This window comes from Macaca thibetana, chromosome 15 (genome assembly GCF_024542745.1).
Source record: "Macaca thibetana thibetana isolate TM-01 chromosome 15, ASM2454274v1, whole genome shotgun sequence".
Lineage (NCBI taxonomy): Eukaryota > Metazoa > Chordata > Mammalia > Primates > Cercopithecidae > Macaca > Macaca thibetana.
The window spans coordinates 46,628,897-46,650,647 of record NC_065592.1 but is presented as its reverse complement, the minus strand read 5'-3'; the positions used below and the strand labels follow the sequence as shown (position 1 = coordinate 46,650,647).

General features: G+C 50.9%; 2 protein-coding genes across 3 annotated transcripts in view; one reads left to right on the top strand and one right to left on the bottom strand.

Moving 5' to 3' along the window:
• Positions 1 to 9,332, top strand: part of DNAI1 (dynein axonemal intermediate chain 1) — a 66,416-nt gene extending 57,084 nt beyond the window's left edge. For both annotated transcript variants that reach the window (XM_050760761.1, XM_050760760.1), the window contains 7 exons: positions 357 to 446; positions 584 to 671; positions 1,358 to 1,437; positions 2,647 to 2,795; positions 2,893 to 2,992; positions 5,516 to 5,701; positions 9,006 to 9,332. In XM_050760761.1, the coding sequence (XP_050616718.1) occupies positions 357 to 446; positions 584 to 671; positions 1,358 to 1,437; positions 2,647 to 2,795; positions 2,893 to 2,992; positions 5,516 to 5,701; positions 9,006 to 9,104 (792 nt within the window). In that variant the 3' untranslated portion in view covers positions 9,105 to 9,332. The remainder of the gene's footprint in view (positions 1 to 356; positions 447 to 583; positions 672 to 1,357; positions 1,438 to 2,646; positions 2,796 to 2,892; positions 2,993 to 5,515; positions 5,702 to 9,005) is intronic.
• Positions 9,333 to 9,389: 57 nt separating this feature from the next.
• On the bottom strand, positions 9,390 to 11,433 carry ENHO (energy homeostasis associated). Its single transcript, XM_050760872.1, has 2 exons — positions 11,107 to 11,433; positions 9,390 to 10,204 (listed from the first exon to the last, which is right to left on the bottom strand). Exon 2 carries the CDS (start codon positions 10,041 to 10,043, stop codon positions 9,813 to 9,815), a length of 231 nt encoding a protein of 76 aa, XP_050616829.1. The 5' UTR covers positions 10,044 to 10,204; positions 11,107 to 11,433; the 3' UTR covers positions 9,390 to 9,812.
• Between the last annotated feature and the right edge of the window lie 10,318 nt (positions 11,434 to 21,751).

The following is a 21,751-nucleotide window of genomic DNA, read 5'->3' as shown; positions in this document are numbered from 1 at the left end:
GCCATGTTTATTTATGTAAGGTAGTTGAACCCATAGCCACTGCCTTCTCCCCATAGTGGAGCTCCTGGAACCCAACCCAGGGAGGGTCTGGGTACCTCCACTGCCAAGCCAGTAAATTAAGGCAATGCTTTGACTGGCACTATTGCTCCAGGATGGTCAAGAAAGGAATGAGAAAGGAATGAGAGGCAGAGATGGATGGAAGGAGGGAGAAAGGACCAATCATGGGATTCTGGGAAATGGGCTCCCAGAACTTGCTTCTGGGCCTCAGATGGGTGCTTGGGGGTGTCCTGCTCTGCTTACAGCCCTAACTCAACACCCTAGCAGGGTCCCAGAGCTCACGTTTTGGGATGTTTCAGGTCAAGTGGCAGAAGGATGACATGGACCAAAACCTTAACTTCTTCTCTGTGTCATCTGACGGCAGGATTGTGTCTTGGACTCTCGTGAAGGTGCCTGTTTCCCAGAGAGGGTCATGCTGGGATGATTGGGGAGGCGGGAAGCTAAATAGCAAAGGGCACCCCCCAGCCTTGCTCATCTAACCCAACCCATGTGCCCTCCCCCCACATCCCTCTGTCTGTGGCTACAGAGCGAGCTGGTTCACGTAGATGTCATCAAGCTGAAGGTGGAAGGCAGCACCACGGAAGTTCCTGAGGGGTTGCAGCTACACACAGTGGGTAGGAGCCCCAGTCCCCTCACCTCCAGGCCTGGCCAGAACATTCAGGCCCAGTGAGGGTCAGTGACAATGGTCCTTTCCCTGACTGAGTGCTCCCTCCCCAACCTGTGCCAGAGCCAACAGGAGGTAATAGGAAGGCCTGGCCCAGTCTGCTGAGCCCTTGGCTGTTTGTAGACCCTCCCTGTTTATGCAGTTCCCATCCCTGTGTTTGCAGACCCTGTTCCTGTTTATGCAGATCAGGTGCTGTTATGCAGATCCAGCCCTGTTTATGCAGATCAGGCCCCTGTTTACCCAGATCCTGTCCCTATTTACTCAATTCCTACCCTGTTTATGCAGACTATATCCCTGTTGGCACAGACCATGTCCCTGTTTGCAGACCCTGTCCCTGTTTACCCTGACCCTGACCCTGTTTAACTCAATCCCTGACTTGTTTACCCAGGCCCCCATTCCTGTCTGCAGAACCCCTGGCCGTTTGCAGAATCCTAACTGCCTGGGACAAGCAGGCCAGAGGGCTGGTTTCTGTTTGCCTGGCCTGGTCCCAGCCCTTACAGGGACCCAAGTTCAGTCTGTCCTGCGCTGAGTCCTGCACTGAGAGTGCCTGGGCTGAGTTCCTCTGCTGTGTAGGGGAGGCGCTGGGAGCCTCCCTCTTGGAATTGGGCTAAGCCTGCCCCTCCCTCTTCTCCCAAGGTTGTGGCACTGCCTTTGACTTCCACAAAGAGATTGACTACATGTTCCTAGTGGGCACAGAGGAGGGAAAAATCTACAAGGTGAGGCTGCCCTGTGCCAGCTCCGTAGAGGGCCACTTAGGCCTGAGCACCTGGGGAGCTTAGAGTTCTCAACAGATCCTATTTTGATGGATTTTAGTTCCCGTCAGTTCTAGAAGGACTCTAGAGGGAAGCGAATGTATTTCTTGACCTGCTTGGGTGACAAGAATAAGGCCTAAATGCAGGAAAGGGGATGGAAAATCTAGAGGGTGACTTTAGCCCAGCCCAGCATCTTTTCCTCCGGGCCCTCCTTCCCTTCCTGGGAGTTGAGGTAGAAGGGGGAATTCTAGTCAGAGGAGTTAGAACATTTTGGGAAAACTTCCTGGAAATTTGTACTTGAGCTGAGCTTTGAAGGCCAGAATTATCTCTGAATACTGGGTACATCCCAGCCAGCAGGATGGAACCTCATGGTCAGTTTCTACAAGGTCTCAGTGGTAGTAGATGAACGTCCTTCTGAACCTCCATCCATCCAGAAATAGCTCTGCTGCAAGCTTTTCTTAGGCTCAGAGACTCAGAATGTTAATTACAGGCAGCCTCTTGGGAGCCCCTGAGGCCTAGCCAGAGCTGGTCTGAATGCAAAAGAAGTCCCCACCCCCTCTTCACCCCTCCCACTGGCAGCCCAAGAGAGGCCAGAGTAACGAGAGACTACTCAGTCACGCTGTCTCCTGGAGGGAGGGAGAAAGGGGCACGCTGGTCAGGGCAAAAAACTGAATAGGATATCTGGAGATCCAAGTCAGCTTCTGGCTCTGCACCTGCTCTTGCCTGGACAACGTGGGATGTTATCACTGTTGCAAGGATGATGTCTGGGCTGCAGGTGGACCCAGGGCTCTCTCTGTCCACAGGCCTTGGCCTGGATGAATGCCAGACCACACCTCACCCAGGGCCTGAGACCTGCTCTGCCCTCTCTTAAGGAGAGAAGGCTTTTTCTGTCTGGCCTGGAATCCTCTGGGGGCAGGGCACTACAGCCCTTTCCTTCATCCTGCAGGAAGGCTCCCCTGCCCATCCTGAACCCCCAGATCCTCAAGCCCTTCCTTTCCCCCAGGGTGTGCTGAGGGTGGGAAGGGCAGCCAGGAGCTTGGCCCCAGTTCAGCTGGGATGCGATGTGGTGTAAGGACAGGAGAGGAGTCTAAGGCGCTGATCCTCCAGGCCCCCAGGGAAGTGGTGGCTGCTGACCTTTCTCTCACTTCTGACCCCCGTTCCCTCCCACACCAGTGCTCTAAATCCTACTCCAGCCAATTCCTCGACACCTATGATGCCCACAACATGGCAGTGGACGCTGTGTCCTGGAACCCATACCACACCAAGGTCTTCATGTCCTGCAGCTCCGACTGGACAGTGAAGATCTGGGACCACACCATCAAGTGAGGGGCCTGTTCCTGGCCCTGTCCTGGGCCCTCCCCTGGGCTATGGCACTGTGAGCCCTCTGTGCCATGGGCTTTCCACCCTCCACCTCTGCAGGACCCCGATGTTCATCTATGACCTGAACTCAGCCGTGGGTGATGTGGCCTGGGCACCATACTCTTCTACTGTGTTCGCAGCAGTCACCACAGATGGGAAGGTGAGTGCCAGTGTCCTGACCTCACTGAGTCCCTACTGGAGATCAGGTGTGGTAGCTCAGGGGCTTCCTGATGGACAACCCACCCCATGCCTAGGTCAGGAAGGAGAAGGTGGGACATAAGGACTGTGTATTCTCAAGGGGCAAGCCATCCAGGGTACAGCTGAAAGAGGAATCATTCATCCCATGAGGCCTCAGGGAGGGAACGGGGCTGTTCACCTTGGAGGAGAAAGCACTCTGGGGGATGAGATGCCATCAAGCAGTTATTTCCTCTGCTCTATGGTGGGGAGCTACAGGGTAGCAGGAGCCGGCTCCATCTAAGGAAAAATGTATGAGCCAGAGTTGATCAGTGACTGAAGAGTGTCTATAAGGTAGTGAAGTCTCCATCCCTGGAAGTGTGCAAGCTGATTCTGAGGGAACTTCAGTGGGGTGGAATGGGAGGGGGCTATTCAACACTGAGAATTGGTGAGAGCTCAGAAACAAACATCTTGTAAGCATATTCTTGGATGCAAACCCATTTTCCCTATGGGCTTTGATATAAACTGAGAAGCACTGGCTGCCCCAAGGAAATAATGCAGCGACGAAGGCACCATCCTCAAGTCCATCAGTCATCTCTTCCTGGAACAGATGACTACTAAGGGCCAACGATGGTGCCCAGCTCCAGGCTGGACTTAGATACCTGCTCTTGTGGGGCTTCTGTTCTAGTGAAGGGAAAGATACAAAGAGCAACAACAAAATTCCCAGTGTTAAGTGCTAGGCAGAGAATTATTAATAAAAGACTGTAATATATAAACATAAATGTTCATGGCAGCATTACTCATAACATTAAGAGTGGCAACAGCCCAGTGTCCATCAACTGCTGAATGGATAAACAAAATATAGTCTCTCCTTGGGGATTATGTCAGCAAGGACAAAGAATGATGTGCTGATACATGCTACAACATAGAGGAACCTTGACAACATGCTTAGTGTAAAAAGCCAGTCACAAAAGATCACATACTGTATAATTCCATTTATATAATACATCCAAAACAGGCAAATGTGTAGAGATGGAAAGTCAATTTGTGTGGCCTAGGGTGGTGAAAATGTTCTAAAATCGGTTGTAGCGAAGGTTGCATAACTGTGAATATACTAACACCAAGAATTTTATACTTTACATGAGTGAATTTTATAGTTATGTGAATTATATCTCAATAAAGTTGCTATATTAACAGAAGAAAGATAGGTTCATAGAGACCAGGCAACGAAAAAGAAAGAGATAAAAGAAAAGACTGGGTGGTCTCTTGGATACAGCGGTCAGGAAAGGCTTCTTTGAAGAGGGGACACTCCCGCTGAGAGTTCACTAGCAAGAAGGAGGCAGCCATGTGGAGATAGGGCAGGGGAGTAGCCCTTGGTGAGGGAGCAGCTGGGGCAGACGCCCTGAGGTGGGAACCAGCTTGGGGTTTAAGGAACAGGAAGGCAAGTGTGGCTAGGGTATAGCAAGGGGCGAGAACATGAGGTGAGAGTGGGGAGGTGGGCTAGAATGAGGGATCTGGATTTTATTTATAGTGCCAAGGGAGACTGTGGGAGGATTTTAAGTGTTTTAAAGGTAAGCCTGCCGCTGTATGGAGGATGGATTGTAGCAAGGCAAGAGTGGAAGTGGGGAGACCAGTTAAGAGGCTACCACAGTTGTCCAGGCGAGAGTTGGTAGCTGTTTGGTCTAAGGGTGTGGTGAAGGTAGCATCCAACATTGATTGAGCACTGGTATGTCAAGCACTGCCTTTGCACTTTACATATATTAACTGGTGTAAGCCCTGGCTCTGCCACTTACTAGCAAGTTAGCCTCTAACTCCTCTGTTATAAAATGAAGATAGTGACAGAACTACTTGTAGAGTGGTTGTGAGGAGCATAATGAGATGATGCAACCGTGTGATGTGCTTGCCCAGAGTCCAGTACATAGTAAGTGTTCAACAAATGGTAGCTGCTATTTTCTTTTCTTTTTTCTTTCTTTTTTTTGAGACAAGATCTCACTGTTGCCCAGGCTGGAGTACAGTGGCTCCATCTTGGCTCACTGTAACCTCTGCCTCCCAGGTTCAAGTGATTCTCCCATCTCAGCCTCCCTAGTAGCTGGAACTACAGGCATGGGCCACCATGCTCAGCTAATTTTTTGTATTTCTGATAGAGACAGGGTTTCACCATGTTGGCCAGCCTGGTCTCGAACTCCTGACCTCAGGTGATCCACCCACCTTGGCCTCCCAAAGTGCTGGGATTACAGGCATCAGTGAGCCACCACTCCCAGCCTATAGCTGCTATTATTGTTAATTCTCCATAGATTTAAAATTTCTCCTAAACTTTTTTATTCTCACTCTTTCAACCATAGGAAAAACAGACAGAGACACAGAATTCCCCCTCCCTCCACCTCCAGCTCCAGTGTGCTGTAGCCATTAGCCTTCTACAGTCTTTCCCCAGAAAGTCCAGGGACTGATTCCTCTGAGGTGGAAGACAGGCTTCTTACCCCTGAGTGTGCTGACACTGACCTCTTCACAGGCCCATGTGTTTGACTTGGCCATCAACAAGTATGAGGCCATCTGCAACCAGCCTGTGGCGGCCAAAAAGAAGAACAAGATCACCCACGTGCAGTTCAATCCCATCCACCCCATCATCATTGTGGGCGATGACCGTGGGCACATCATCTGCCTCAAGCTCTCACCCAATTTGCGCAAGATGCCAAAGGTACAGGCTCTGGGACTTTGGGCTGCTGCAAGAGATAAAGTCTCCAGGAGGGTGGGGATGACAGAAGGGAGGAGCCGGGGTGACCCCCCAGTTTCTGGCTTGGGAGACTCAGGGTAAGGATGGTGTCATTGCCTGAATGAGGCTCACAGTAGAAGCAGGAGGTTTGTGAGAAAATAGCAGTTTGACATGCTGCATTTGAGTTACCTGTGGGGCCCCAGGTGACTCTCCCAGGTGGAGACATCCAGTGAGCAGGTGGATCTGAAGCCTGTGGAGGCAAATGTGGAGGTATCATTGATTTCTTCCCAGTGGAAATGCTGTGGGTAGGACAGGTCACCCAGGCAGGGGGCTTGGGGCTGAGCCACTGCCTCATTGGCTGGGCTTTCACAGGGCTTCAACCCCAGTGGTCCCTGAGCTGGGAGCTGTGGGTCTACACAGAAAGGAAGGAAATGAGCTGTGAGGAGGGTAGCTAGGTCAGCAGCTATGCAGCCCTCCTTCTGAGCTCTGGTTCCTGTTTCTAGGGTATCCAGTGATGAGGAGACCCTGCCCAGAGCCTAAGGTCCCCAAATACAGGTCTGGAGCCCAGAGCGATGACCTTAAAGTCTAGATCTGAGTCCAGATCCAGACTTATGAACCTGGGCTTTGCAGCCCAGGCCTTAGAATCCTGAGCCCAAGAACCCAGAGCTGGGGCTGGGCGCGGTGGCTCACGCCTGTAATCCCAGCACTTTGGGAGGCCAAGGCAGGTGGATCACGAAGTCAGGAGATCAAGACCATCCTGGCGAACATGGTGAAACCCCGTCTCTACTAAAATTACAAAAAATTGACCAGGCGTGATGGCGGGCGCCTGTAGTCCCAGCTACTCGGGAGGCTGAGGCAGGAGAACGGCGTGAACCTGGGAGGCGGAGCTTGCATTGAGCTGAGATCGCGCCACTGCACTCCAGCCTGCCTGGGCGACAGAGCGAGACTCCGTCTCAAAAAACAAACAAACAAAAGAACCCAGAGCTCGGTCCTGCCCATTTGTGTGCTAAGAGTAGAGATGGCTCTTTGCTTTTTGCCAGGTTCTGGGCCAGGATCAGGACTGGGCCAGCTTGCCCTGATGACCATCCCTCCTGGCAATTTGAGGCATTTACTGAAGTTTGAGGCAGTGGCCTGTGTCTTTCGACTACTGACTTCCCTGCACTGTGCTCCTACCAAGGAAGGGACTGCTGCACCATCCCTCTGGTGCTGGCTTGGTCTGTTCCCCACCATGGCCAGGGAGGCAAGGGCTGGGAGTGTGGCCGGCCCTGTAATTGTAGCCAGCTGAGGGAGGGGGCGGACTTGGCTATAAATACTCAGAAGGCTGCTAAGCGCCTGCAGCTGTGGCCCAGAGGCTGCGGTGGGCTTGAGGGGAGGGAGGGAGTCAGGCGTGGTCTGAATCTCTTTGCTGAGCCCAGCTAGTTGGCCTCAAGGAAGAGGAAGGAGGCAGCATAATTTGTGGAATAGATAAAATGTGTTCTTAATTTTCTGAGGAGAGAGACCCAGGTTGAAGCTGGCAGAGTTGGACAACCCTCCAGGAGGGATGATGGTGGTTCTTAGGGGGAGGAGTACAGCCATGACACCATGAGGGTGGTAGACATGGGTGGGAGCCTGCCCTGCCCACTCTGATCAGGGAGGTAAGGATCTCCCACAGTTTCAGTTCCCCTCAGAGAAGGGTCAGTCATGGCTAGGAGAGCTGGGTTCTGTGTATCTGGGGGCCTATGTCTCTGAGGACCTGAGCAGGGATGGGTGGGGGTTGGTGGGTACTTGAATGGATTAGAAGTTCCCGTGAAATTGCCATCTGACCCTATCAGTCAAGTGATTCATGCAAAACGAAATCCTCTGGGTATCCCTACTGCCCTTCCTCTGTGAGCTGCAGACTCCCTGCCCTTTCCAAAGGGCTTCCCCACAAAGGTCTGGACCTCCCTGCCCAGGGAGTTCCCATGATGGGTGTCAAGAGCCCAAAGTGTCCAAGGCCAAAGACTGTCTTCAGTTTCGATGGGAAACTGAAGCTCAGAAAGGCAAAGGCCTTGCCCAAAGTCATATAGGGAGTTAATGACAGAGCTGCAACTAAAACCAGGTCCCCTAACTCCCGGGGGATGGGGTGAAGCCAAGAAGAGAACCCAAGTTTAATTTAGGAAGGAGAGAGGAAAGAGAGAGAAAAAGAGCTTTTTGTCCTCTGCTTGGAGAGGGTAGAGGTGAGCTAGGTAGTGGCAAAAAGGCACTGAGCTGCAAGGGCATAGGGGAGAAAATTTGGGAGCAGGTACAGCATCACACCAGGGGGAAATCTGAGCTCCACATGGTGTCAGCAGCCAAAAGGGAGCCAGGGAGGGGCCTATTGGCCCTGCACTCACCCCTGCCCCATCCCCTTTACAGCCCTGGCCAGACCAAGGCAAGGCTGGGGTAGGTGTCAGTGAGCAGTGGGCACAGGTGGCTGAGAGGATGGGGGCCCAGAAGCAGAGCGAAGGCAGGAAATGGGGAAATGGAAACTGCCCAGCCTGCCCCAGCGTAGCCCTCACCCCCCAGCCTGGACAGTAGGGAGGGTGGGACTGGTGCTGATCTGCCAAGGAGTTCTCGGGACCTGTGCGTGGCACTCCACTGTCCAACTCATAATGGAAGAATTAGAGTGCTTTGCAGGCAGGGTGATGGGTCATAAACTCAGCATCTGGTCTTCTAAGGGACAGCCTCAGCCAACAACACCTGCAGTCACATGGACTATTCCCTCTGCCCTTATGGGTCTCTTGACACTCTTCCCAACCCTGGGTATGTCTGACACAGCAGGTCTCGCCCCAAATGGCACCCACTGCCAACCTGACCTGAGGGCATCAGGTGAGAGGACTAGGTGAGGGCCCCTGAGGCTCTGTCCACAGCCCCTCCCTCCCCAAACACATACCCATTAGCTCCTCGATAGGACTGGGCCAGGGACCTTCCCATGGTAAGGATGGTGCCAGCAGTCAGCCCCCCGCCTTCACAGAGCTGGATCTCCCTGACCTGGAAGGCCGTTCCCCTGAGGTTCAGGGAATGGATGCCTTTTCCCACTCCCACAAGCATCGAGACCCCATGTCCAAGCCAGAGCTGGACTCCTTTTTGCAGGCTGTCAGCTGAGCCCCTGTGTCACCTAACCTGAGTTGGGGAATGATCATGTCAGGGAGAGGGGAGGCAGGGATCCAAAATTCATTGGGCAGGGGAGGGGTAGGGCACAGCTGGACAGGCTGGGCAGAGGAGGTGGTGCTGGGACCCGGAGATGGGGGACCCACCATTCCTCCCCCATGCATACTTTCCCTCTCCCCAGGAAAAGAAGGGGCAGGAGGTGCAGAAGGGCCCAGCTGTGGAGATTGCGAAACTGGACAAACTGCTGAACCTGGTGAGGGAAGTGAAAATCAAGACCTGAGGGCCCAGCCTCACCCTCTGTCCCATCGCTTGAATCCAGTACTCCTAGGGCTTGACCCTGGTACCCAGTCCAGCCTGAGCACCCAGCATGTGACCCCACTCCTGATCAGGTCCCAGCATCTTCCCTTCTTATTCTGCTCCTTAAAGTCCCAGCACCTTACTCCAGGACTTGGTCTTCAGCCACCATTACCCCTCTAACTTTGCACAAATAAACTTGTCTAAAAACCCACCCCACAGCTTTAATTTTGCTACCACGGGGCCCTCAGGAAGAGAAGAAAATCTCAGGGTAGAGCCATAGTTCCATTTATTATCCAGCAAACAGTGGGAGGACCAGGGGAGGGGCCCAGCCTGGACACCCTCCTATTATTGCCATGGGTTCCAGTTTGCTTCCCCAACCTACAGGGCCTAGAGGTGCCCAGCCTAGGGAAAGAGTGGACCCAGCCCCTGACCCTTGGCCCTTGGAATGGAGCATAGTCCAGATGGCCCTGGCTCTAGCACCAACTCATAAGCCTCCACCCCAGGCCCATCTCCTTAGGGCCACTGAGCTCCTATTGGAGCCAGGCTTGCTAGACTCTAGGCCACTGGGTCCAGCTCCAAGCAGGCAGACTCTTGAGTTCTGGCCCCCAGGCTGGCTGAACTCTGGGATCCTAATTCCAGGCTCTAGGTGAGGTGGACTTAGGTCCTGGGCTCCAGGATAGGCCAGGGGCCTTCAGGGCTGCAGCAGGTAGCTGCCTTCATGGCTGGGCTTCTGGGGTGGTGGGGCCTTCTCAGGACAGGGGCCAGGGCTGGAGTTGGGACTTGATTCAGAGAGAGAGTCAACGTCAGCAGAGCGAGAATGGCAGGCCCAGCAGAGGATGACCCAGAGCAGCAGCAGCAAGAAGCCTACGAGACCGTTGCAGACGATGGCGATGAGGGCCCCCTGGGAGATGGCTGCCCCCATGACGGGCAGCACCCTCAGACCAGCACAGACAGTGGAGCTGCCTCGATGGCGAGGCCCATGCCGAGGCAGGAGTCTGGTATGGCCGGCCTTCCGAGGAGGCTGTGCTGTCTGCACGTTCAGTGATTGCTGGGCAGTGGAGATGTCTACCTGCAGTCCTGAGCCTGTTGGGGGTACAGAGTAAAGGAGAGGGTAGTGAGGAGGGAGAGTGGAGTGAGGCCTAGGAGGAGAGAGGTAGGGAAGACAGCCTCCCTCCCACATTTCTGGCCTCCCTGGTGAAAGACCTTGGGTCCCAACAGGCTTAAATACCCCACAGAGCCAGCACCCCCATCCGCAGGCCTGGTTCTGGGCACCTGAATGAGTGTGTAGCCAGCGTGGGGAAGCTGAAGTAGGCAGCCGTCATCTCATTCTCCTTAGACCTGGTGGGCATGCCCTGGCCCTACCCACCAAGCTTGCAGCCCTCAAAAGCCCTCTGTTGGTGGGTGGGATCCAGGCAGCCCCCCGCCCAAGAGGATGGGGGTTGTAAGCAGCTCTGGTGTGGCCTGGGCGCCTCCTCTCTCCCAGGACTCCAGCCAGCCCGACCAGGAGACCTCCAGAGGCGCCAGCTTGCACAGAGGGAACTTTGTGGAGGCCCTGGCAGGCATGTGCAGGCTCTGTGCCTCTATGTGGGGCTCTCTCTGGGTCAGGTGTGTGTGTCTGATGTCTCACTGTCCCTCCGTTGGATGTGTGCCTGTGCCTCTGCACACCCACCTCTGTGTGTGTGTGGCTGCCTCTCCGTGTGTCCCCATCTCTGAGTGTGTCTCCTCTGTCTCGTTTCTCTACCAGGGTGTCTCTGTGTATCTCTACATCAGTCTCTGTGTCTCTCCGTCTCTCTCTTCCAGGCTGTATCCCCCACTGTTCCCATGGACGTATCCCTCTCCCCTTCTCCGTGGGGTCTTTTTGGTGGTTCCCGTGTCTCTGTCTTTGTGTTCGTCTCTCTCCGCGGCAGTGTGTCTCTGTCTCTTTATCTCCATCTTCGGGTCGCATGTTCTTGGCCCCCGTGCCTGTGGCAGGAGGCCCTTCTTACCTGAGTTGAGCCTGGTGCGCGCCCGCGGGAGGGTCCGGGGCAGCGGGATGCTCGGCGCCGACTAAGGCTCGGGAGCCTGCGGGCGGGGGGCGGCGGGAGGTGGGAGACCAGCAAAGGCGACGTCCGCTCCCCCGGCCCTCCCCCTCGGCCGCGCAGCCTCCGCCGGCCGCTCCCGCCGCGGCGCGACCGGGGCGGCCTCTGCCGCGGGCGGTCTGCGGCGAGCAGGCACCTCCTCCCCTTGGGGCCGCACCTCCTCCGCGGCCGCGGCTGCTCCCTCGCTCGGCAGCGCTCGGGCGGCGGCGGCGGGAGCTGCGCGGGGTTCGGCTGAGCTCGGCTGCGTTCGGCTGGGCTCGGCTGAGCTCGGCTACGTTCGGCTGGGCTCGGCCGCCAGCAAAAACAGCGAAGAGCCCCGCCTCTTTGAAGGCCGGCGGCCTGCGGCCGGGGGGCGGAGCCATCCCCGCGCCGCTGCCGCCACTCAATTGGCGGGCCGAGCCCCGGTTCCCGCACCATTGGTGGTGCGCTGGGGTGGAGACCAGCCCGCCTCTCGGGCTGGCGCCGGGCGGGAGGAGGGCCGAAGGAGTAGCTGGCCCTGGATCTTTCCCGGGAGAGGGGATGGGGTGGGGAGGGGGCGAGGCCTAACCTCTTGTAGGGATTTCTTGCACCTTCTACACCTAGAAGGGTTGTACACCCCACATCCGAGAAAGGCCAAGGCCTCTGCATTTCCACATCTGAGGAAACCATCTCTCTGTATCTGGGAGAGGTCTCTAAGCCCGTCATCGGAGGAAGGCCCCGCGTCCCTACACCTGGCAGGAGACTGAACCTCCTCACCTAGGGAACCGCCTATAGTGCAGTCTCGCACTTCCCTCTGCCACCTGGGTGTGGACTCTGCATTCCTACTTTAGAGGGCCCCAGGTTCCCTGGCCCTAAGAAGTGTGAAAATCTCTGGCAACACAGGTTCTTTGGACACATTTACTGAGTTCCTACCCAGTGTTGGTCGCAGGCTTGCTGCCAGGCTGTTGGGGAGCCTGGGACAGAAATGGAGTGTCCTGAGCGATGGTTACGCCCTGGCTGGAATAGGTGCAGGCATGGTGGAAGTGCTGCCTCGCCATCCTAAAAGTTCCCCTAAGAAGAAGATAGCTTGGACAGGAGCAGTGAGGTAGACCTTGTCCTCCCCGACCTTCACAGGCCAGTGATTGTCATCTATTCTGATCCCGGCCTTCTTCTCATCCCGCTTTACATGCTCTCCTTGGAGGATCACATCCCTGAAGCTATATCATGAAGTCTCCCAGTGCTCCCAAGTCTAGCCTTAACTTCTCTCTGGAATCCTAGACTCATTTACCTAAGTGCCTACAGTAATGGGGACGGTATTGATTCCTGGTTCACTTACTAACTTTGTGATCTTGAGCAAGTTAATCTCTCTTAGCCTCAGCTTCCTCATCTGTAAAATGGTTGTAATACTAGCTACCTCTCAGGGTTGTTATTCATTAACTTATGCCAGATCGACCACATCTCAGCAAATGCCAGCTGATACAACCCCCAGGACCATGTGACTAAGAGGCCCCTTCCCCCAATCCAGTGCCATGAAATTCACATAAGACCCCTATAAATCCAGAATGCTATCTTGAAAAGAAGGGAAGACTGAGTCATCCAAAGCTACCGAAGTACTTAGAGACTGTCTAAAATAAATTATTGGATCCTATAGAGTTTACCAGGGTGGATTACTTTTAGCTCCCCACCACTGCCCATTACCCAGCAGGGTGAGGGCATTGTGAGAAAGATCAGACTAGTTATAGGAAACAGAGGAGACTTAAATCATTGCACATCTGAGTGTAATGTGAGCGAATTTTGTGACCCAGCTGCAGGAGTTCAGATTTTATCCTGAAAACAGTGGGGAGCCACTGAAGAATTTTTGAGCAGAAGAGTAATGTGATCATATCCAGAAATTAGTAGGATGATTTGGGCTATGGTGTGGAATGGGGGCTTGAAAGCATTTGAGAGTGAAGGCAAGGATTAATGATGAGGGACTGAAATGATGGAGGGGAAAAGTTGTGGAGAGAAAAGGAGAGCATTGAGGATATTTGGGAGCTGCTGTTGGTGGGACTTAGAGACCTAGAGGATAGGAGAGGTAAGCAGGAAGGAAAAGTCTGGGATAACTCCCAGGTTACTGACTAGGAATACTGTGATGCCATTTACCGAATACACAGGTTCAGGAGAGAGGTCCAGACTAAAGATAATATTTTGTGAGTTATCAGCAAAAGAGTGGTAGTTAAATGAGAAAAATAGATGAGCTCACCCAGGGAGAGTGAGAATTAGTTTCAGCAAAAAGATAAATTTATAATCAGATACTGAAACCTAAGGGCAAGGATGACTCAGGAACAACTGAAACTGAGAGATCAAAAGTCACCCAGAAGAGTTCTCTCTCCACCTCTCAACGCTGTTATTTCTGCCTGCCTCCATTTCCCTCCCCTGCCCCAAGCCCCATCCTCCCCATCCCCAGACTGACTTCCAATGTTCTTCTAGTCCACATGGTAAAAAACGGGACTTCAGACAATTCTAAAATTTTAAAGTTTGTTGTGTAGGCATCCAAAGAGACTGGCTGCTGCTGCTGCTCCTGCCAGCTCCTCCTCGTCCCCTCCCTCCCTCCCTTCCTTCCTTCTTCTTCTTCTTTTTTTTTTTTTGTTTGCAAATTTTTCAGGAAATATTTTGATTCAACTTAGATGCTTACCTCTGGACTAATCAATGGTAGTCAAGGGATGAAGATCAAAGATCAAATTGATTAACATGATAACCCTATGGGTAGTGAGGAGGTGGAGGTGGTGGTTTCCAGGGGAAGGAGCATCATAAAGAAGCAAAATGGCAGGTGTCCATACAGTCCACCCTTTGTTTGCCCAACACATACACATTATTTCCTATTACATGATTCCAAAAAGGCCCTCATCTACATAATCCAATCATCCTATGATACAAATGCCAATAAATTCGCCTCTTTACAATGGAGAACAATTCAGTGACACACCCAGCTGCTGCTTCTGGAGATCATAGCATAGGTTCACTGTTCTTCAGATATAGGTTCTCCAGGTAATGTCCCTTCATGCTCTAGTGAGGTCTCCATGAGGTAGGAAATGTGGCTTCTAATAATCCCACTACCTTTTAACTTCCTTTGAACTATCTTTAAACTACTCCCCCTATGAAAAAGTCCTGATATGTAGAGATAGAAGAAATAGAGAATAAAATGGGGTGAAAAGGAAGCACTGTGCATTGGTCACTAATCCAGAACATCATCTACTGTAGATTTTTTTGGCCATGAATAATAATGAAATGATGGGATTAGCAAATCTCATGGCATCTGTTGACTTGCTCCTTTGGCTGTGGAGTTCCTTGGTCAGCCATTCTGGCTGCCTTAGTTTTTGCCCACAAGGTAGAGATCCCTTATCCAGTGTTTTGAGAAGGCCATTATGGAGGATTTCTCTGTGCAGCACTGTACTGATTAGCACTACACCTTCTGGTGGTGTTTTACAGATTATCCTGGGATTGAACAATCACAGAGCTCTACACTTAGGAGGATTGGATAAGGGCTTTTCCCTCAACAGGTTATGCAGTTCTTTTAAAACCATAATCAGCTGCCTATCAATTTCATTTGGAGATATTCCATTTGCTAGTAACATGTTGGATTGGTTCTAAGGTGCACTTTTTTTTTCCAGTTTAAACAACTATGTAATCAGAATGTGTCTTACAATTAATAGCATGTAATCATTTTTTAGCCTCTTTCTTTTTTTTTCTTTTTTATTTTATTTATTTATTTTTTTGAGACAGAATCTCGCTCTGTTGCCCAGGCTGGAGTGCAGTGGCACAGTCTCGGCTCATCACAACCTCTGCCTCCCGTGTTCAAGCGATTCTCCTGCCTCAGCCTCCCAAGTAGCTGGGACTACAGGCGTGCGCCACCATGCCCGGCTAATTTTTGTATTTTTTAGTAAAGGCAGGGTTTCACCATGCTAGCCAGGCTAGTTTGGAATTCCTGATCCACCTGCCTCAGCCTCCACAGTGCTGGTATTAAAGGCAAGACCCACTGCACTGGGCCCTCTTTTTTCTTAGTCGTTTATACAATAACTTGCCTCTTATAATCAATGGAATCTGAGATTATTAAATATAGTAATTTTATCAGTCAGGGTTCTTTTTCACAAATAATAGAATCCATTCTGGATAAAGCAGAAAAATGATTTGTTAGAAAAGATTATTTAGCTCAAAACTGTTAGGAGGGCTGGGGAAATGGACTTGAGGCTAAGATCCTAGGAACAACACCCAAATCATACCACACACCTGATGGGGAAACCACAGCCATTGCCACTCCAAATACTAAGTACCAAGAGTTCAATTTGACTGCCAATTTTACAATCTCTATGGCCCTTCTGTGTCAGGAACTCAATATTGCAACTACTGGGAAACCACTGCTGTTGCCGCTACCACCCCCAAAAGCTGGACACTTGTGTTACTACTGGCAACAGCAGAAATCGAAGCCCTGTGTCTAACCTGCTTCCTACCTATATCAATCAGGATTAGCTAGGTAACACCGTAGTTACAAACAACCTTCAAATCTTACTGACTTAAAACAAGAAAAAATGTATTTCTTCTTCATGCCATAGTTCCAGCACGGGGCAGGGTGGGAGGTCGGGTGGGGAAGTCTTGCTCACTGCAGCCACTCAAACATCCAGGCTTCTGGAGTCTCCACCATCTTGTGATGATACTGCCTTCTTGACCTTCTTGACGTGAGCTTTCAGGGTTTGCCGTGGCAGGAGAAAAAAGTGAGGAGAAGCATACACTGGCTTCTGCTCACATTGCATTGATCAAAACAAATCTCATAGCCATACCTGACATCAAGGGACAGGGGAAGTACAGTCTTCCTGGTACTCAGAAGGAGAGGAAACCCAGAAATATTGGTGAACTTTAGTGTTTCCCTCACTCATTTTTCTCACTTCCAAATGGAAGTCTCACGTGGGTGAAGTATCATCCCTGTAAACAAGGGTATGCTGTGAATTTCAGTTCTGACTTCCATACTGAGTAGGCTGGATTTTGAAATGGGAATTTTCCCATATTAAAAAAACTGTATGAAAGGTGAAGGACATCCATGAATACATTTCTACTACCATAATCAATACCAGAATTTTACAGAATCATGCTTCTAGAATCTCTAGGTTTACCAAGATGATTCAGGGCCTGAGCATACTTTTGGAGCAATTTCTCTTTTTTAGCTCTATGTCGGAGTCTTTTTCAGTCCCTCTGACTATGGCTTGTGGCTTCATAGGAAATCATAGGCTGGACTAGAAGGGCTGGGATCCTTTCTTCTTCCACCTGCCCTGGAATAGATGCCCTTGCTTCGCCCATTCCAGTCAATGCACTTTACAATGGGAGACACCATCACATTTGCCTGGCAAGGGGGGACCAAGAAGGGCTTTCCAATGCCAAATCTTCCAGTGTAAGTCCTGATTGCTAGACTCTCACAGTTTCCTAATCAGGGTATTAACATTAGACAGCAGCAAATAACCCAGCTCCTGAAATTCAGCAAGGCACATATTATCTTACTCCTAGTAATCTGAGGTCAAGGCTGAAACAAATTTCCTTATCCAAGTGAAATGCTTACTCTCTTGTCCCCTAACTGCTCACAGACCACCCATTTTGAATAACTCATTTTTGTTGTCTTGACTTTTTATTACCGTATTTTCTCTTCATTTTTGTTTGTTTGGTTGGTTGTTTTTTTGTTTTTTTGTTTTTTTTTTTTTTTTTTTTTTTGAGACAGTCTCACTTTGTCACCCAAGCTGGAGTGCAAGTGGGGTGATCTCGGCTCACTGCAACCTCTGCCTCCCGGGTTCAAGTGATTCTCCTGCCTCAGCCCTCCCAAGTAGCTGGGATTACAGGTGCCCATCACCATGCCAGGCTAGTTTTTAAATTTTTAGCAGAGACGGGGTTTCGACATACTGGCCAGGTTGGTCTGGAACTCCTGACCTCAAGTCATCCACCTGTCTTGGTCTCCCAAAGTGCTGGAATAGAAGGTGTGAGCCACTGCACCCAGCCTATTACCATATTTTCAAGTGCTTCAGCTTCAGTCGGCATATGAGCTAAGACACAAGAGACAACAGGTGCTAGTTCACCTAATTGCTTTGCTACAACAGAAAAAGGACTTCCAGGTTCCCAGGCTGGTTTTAGGAGATTCCTACTGCCTCTCTACACATCTCAACTTAGTTCCTCACTTTAAGTTCTGTCGTTTAGAATACTTTGGTCCTGATACCTGATTTCTGTGTTGTTACAAGTCAAAGAAACCTAACTTGAACTAGTTTAGGCAAAAGGGGGATTATTTATCAGAAAACGATAGTATTTCATAGGGTCCTAGTGCAAGAATATGGCTGGAACTTGGGAACAAATGGATCTGGCAATCTGAATGTCATCAGGACTCTCTACTGCTCATGTACGTGCCTTTCTGCTTGCTTCCTCTCTCTCCCTCTCTCTCTTTCTCTCTCTTCCTCTCGATCTCTCCCTCCTTCCCTCTGTTCCTTCATCCTTCAACCTCCCTCTCTAGTCTATATAATAATAAACCCAGCTCCTAACAATTATCAAAGTTTGCAGCTTATAACCCAGGTACCCAAGAAGATGTTGGCTCTTTTTCAGTTCCAGCTCCAGCTTATCCTTCTCAGTTTCAGTTCCATAATTCCTCAGGATTTGCTCTCATCAGCCCGGCTTTGGACAGATGCCATTCCCTGCACCAGTCATCTGTTGGGGAGGTCATAAGACTGTGGCTTCCATGATAACCACAAGAGTGGTTCCCACCAGAAGGGGATGCTTTCAGCTATAAATAAAGGAGTCCACCATGCTAACTTTTATGGATGCAGGGGAAAAGATAAATCTGCAAAGTAGATAAGGAAGGATATGTCAGAGATGTAGAAGAAAAACTGGGGGAGACCAATAATTTTAGGGAAGCCAAGAAAGGATAGAGGTTCAAGAAGGAAGAAAGGGGTCATTACTCCAAAATTTCAAAGACAGGTGCAGTTATTGTAGAAAGGCGACCGTGGGACTTAAGAATAAGGAGGTTCTTGATTATCCTGACAAGGAGTAGTTCCAGTAGGCAGTAGGAAATGGAAATGGGGTATGTAGTGAAAGCCAGAGTTTAGTGGTTTCCAGAGTGAGTAAGAAGTAGATATAGGCTGGGAGTGGTGGCTCATGCCTGTAATCCCAGCACTTTGGAAGGCTGAGGTTGGAGGATCACTTAGGCTAGGAGTTTGATACCAGCCTGGGTAACATAGCAAGAACCTGACCGCAAAAAAAAAAAAAAAAAAAAAAAAAATTAGCCAGGTGTGATGGTGCACACCTGTAATCCCAGCTACCCAGAAAGCTGATGAGGGAGGATTGCCTGAGCACCTGAGCCTAGGAGTTGGTGACTGCAGTGAGCCATGATCATGCCACTGAACTCCAGCCTGGGTGACAGAGTGAGACTCTGTCTAAAAAAAAAAAAAGAAAAAAAAGAAAGTAAATACAACATAGATGATTCTTTCAAGAGGATTGACTGTGAAAATTAGGAGGAAGGAGAATAGATCAGAAAGACATGGAGTCAGAGGAATTTTTTTAATTTTAAATAATTTCTTACATGTTTCTGACATGGAATGTTTAAATACTAGTGGGATGGAATCACGAGAAAAGATGTGATTGATGGATAGCTATTTTTGTTAGTACTGCCCATCTCCCCTGGGCTGGAAGGGCCAGGAACAGGAGATAAGGCCCTGGCTAAAGGTGTGAACCATTTCAACTTTTTTCCCAAGCCACACTGGAAAGTACGGCAAAGAGAAGAGGTGCCTGTCCTCAGCACTGGATGAGCCAGGTTGGGGCCCAGGGCGCACCCAGGGGCCTGGGATTGTGGGGAGAACAAATGATCCCAAGGCTTGAGCCAGTCCTCAGCGGTGGGGGAAGGGTGTTCACAGAGCAGTGACATCCAGTGACAGGCAAACTTGCCACAGGCTCTGACTTCCCCATCTCAAAACCCTGCCTGTCGCTTCTCTGCCCACCTACTCACTCCGCAGTGTCACTGCCTAGCTGCCACCTGTTGTCTCAGCTCCACTTCCCCACCTCACATCACTCCCCAGCTGCTGCCCCTGCCTTCCGCTCTCACCATCCCTGAAGCTGGTTCACCAAGGCCACTTTCACCTCCTTGTCACTTCCACTGAATACCTTTTAGTCCTGATCTGTGTTGACTACTTGGCAGCCTTGAAGCTGTTGGCCCTGTTTTGAAACTCTGTCTTCCCATGTCCTCCATGAAGCTGCTCTCTCTGGGAACATTTATTCCTTCTCCTAAAATAACAACTCATTATTAAACACCTAGTCTCTGTTGGGGCTTTACTAAATTCATTATAGATAATCCTCACCTGGATGCAAGATGGGTCCATGAGACAGATGAGAAAACCGAGGCTCAAGGTGGTCAAGGGGTTTTTCTAAGGCCCCATGGCAGCAGGTGATAGAGCCTGGATTAGAACTGAAATTTGCTTCGCTGACCTCAACTCTAGCTTGTTGTCTCCCTCACCTCTTGGGCCCCTCCTCTTCTTCTTTGGTGTGCTGCGCTCTCAGCCCCCACCCTCTTCTCCTCACAACTCAAGTGAGCACCTCTGTGTCTGTGGCTTCTGTGCCCATTTTTCTTTTCTTTTCTTTTTTTTGAGATGGAGTCTTGCTCTCTTGCCCAGGCTGGAGTGCAGTGGCACGATCTGGGCTCAACCTCCACCTTGGCAGCAACCTCTGCCTCCCAGGTTCAAGCAATTCTCATGCCTCAGCCTCCCTAGTAGCTGGGATTACAGGCGTGCGCCACCACGCCTGGCTAATTTTTGTATTTTTAGTAGAGTCAGGGTTTTACCATGTTGGCCAGGCTGGTCTCAAACTTCTGACCTCAAGTTATCAGCCTGCCTCGGCCGCCCAAAGTGCTGGGACTACAGGCGTGAGCCACTGCGCCCAGCCAGTGCCCATTTTTGTGCTGATGATGCTTTAATGCCCACACCTCACTCCCAAGTCCCAGTCTGGTATGCATTGTTGTTGTGGCTGCTGCTATTATCATTAAGAACTAAGATTCATGGAGTGTTTATAACATGGCAGGTACCATGCCAGTTTCTTTATATACATTAAATCCTTACAATGGCTGGGCGTGGTGGCTCACGCCTGTAATCCCAACACTGTGGGAGGCCAAGGCGAGCAGATCACTTGAGCCCAGGAGTTTGAGATCAGCCTGGGCAACATGGCAAAATCCCGTCTGTACAAAAAATACAAAAATTAGCCAGGCGTGGTGGCGTACACTTGTAGTCCCAGATACTCGAGAGGCTGAGGTGGGAGGATCCCTTGAGTCCAGGAGGCGGAGGTTGCAGTGAGCCGAGATTGCACTGCACTCCAGCCTGGCTAAGAGTGAGACCCTGTCCGAAAAATGAAATAAAGTAAAAAATAAAAATCCTTACAACAATCCTATGAGGTAGTTACTATTATCTGATTTTCCACTTAAGGAAACTGAGCGTTAAAGAGATTAATCAGGCTGGGCGCTGTGGCTTATGCCTGTAATGCTAGCACTTCGGGAGGCCGAGGTGGGCGGATTGCCTGAGCTCAGGAGTTTGAGACCATCCTGGGCAACATGACGAAACCTCGTCTCTACTAAAAATACAAAAAATTAGCTAGGGGTGGTGGCGCATGCCTGTAATCCCAGCTACTTGGGAGGCTGAGGCACGAGAATTGCTTCAAACTGGGAACTGGAGGTTGCAGTCAGCCAAGATTGCACCACTGCACTTCAGCCTGGGTGACAGAGCGAGAGACTGTCTGGAAAAAAAAAAAAAGAGAGAGAGAGATTAATCAACTTGTCCCAAGGTCAACAGGAGCCTAGGTTTGTCTGACCCCAGAGTCATTCTCTTAACTGCTATGCTGACTCAGTGTCCTCTCCCAAGAGGTCTCACACTTGACATGTCTGCATCTGAACTCATCTGTCCATTGCTTCGTATATAACTATAGGCAAGTGAGTGAATGTCTGAGCCACAGTTGTTTCAACTTGCCCAAAGCCTGTCCTCCTCCCATGCTGTTTCAATAAATAGTCCTGCTGCCTCCCAGTCAACAGGAGCTGCATGAGACTCTTCCTTTTCCCTTCCCTCCCCACCACTCACTCATCAAGACATGGCGACTGTGTGCTCTAAAAACCCCATTCTCACTGCCCGGGGCCTAGTCCTCTCCTGCCTAGACATAGCAAGATCCTGCTCTCAGGGCTTTCCCATCATTCATTCAAAGAACCTTCCTTAGGCCTGCTCATTTCTCAACCACCACGGGTCCCACATTCTCCTCCTTCCTAGCCCTACTCTGCACAGCCCCCAGACCAGTCTTTCCAACACACAAAGCTCACCAGATCTCCCCAGCTCCCTGAACCCCTGACTCTGAGCAAAAGCTCCTGAACCTCAGCCTGGCTTTCAAACCACAGACTGTGTGGTCCCACCTCCTCTGCAGCCCTAGCACCCACCCAACCCTCTCCTGAGCACAGGAGCATCTGCACCATTGCTGGTCTTCCCGCCCATCCTTTCTCCTGCTCTGCCCTGCATGGGTAGGGGATGTCCTCTGTCTCTCCACAGTCTCAGCCCCACTCCCCATATATGTTTTT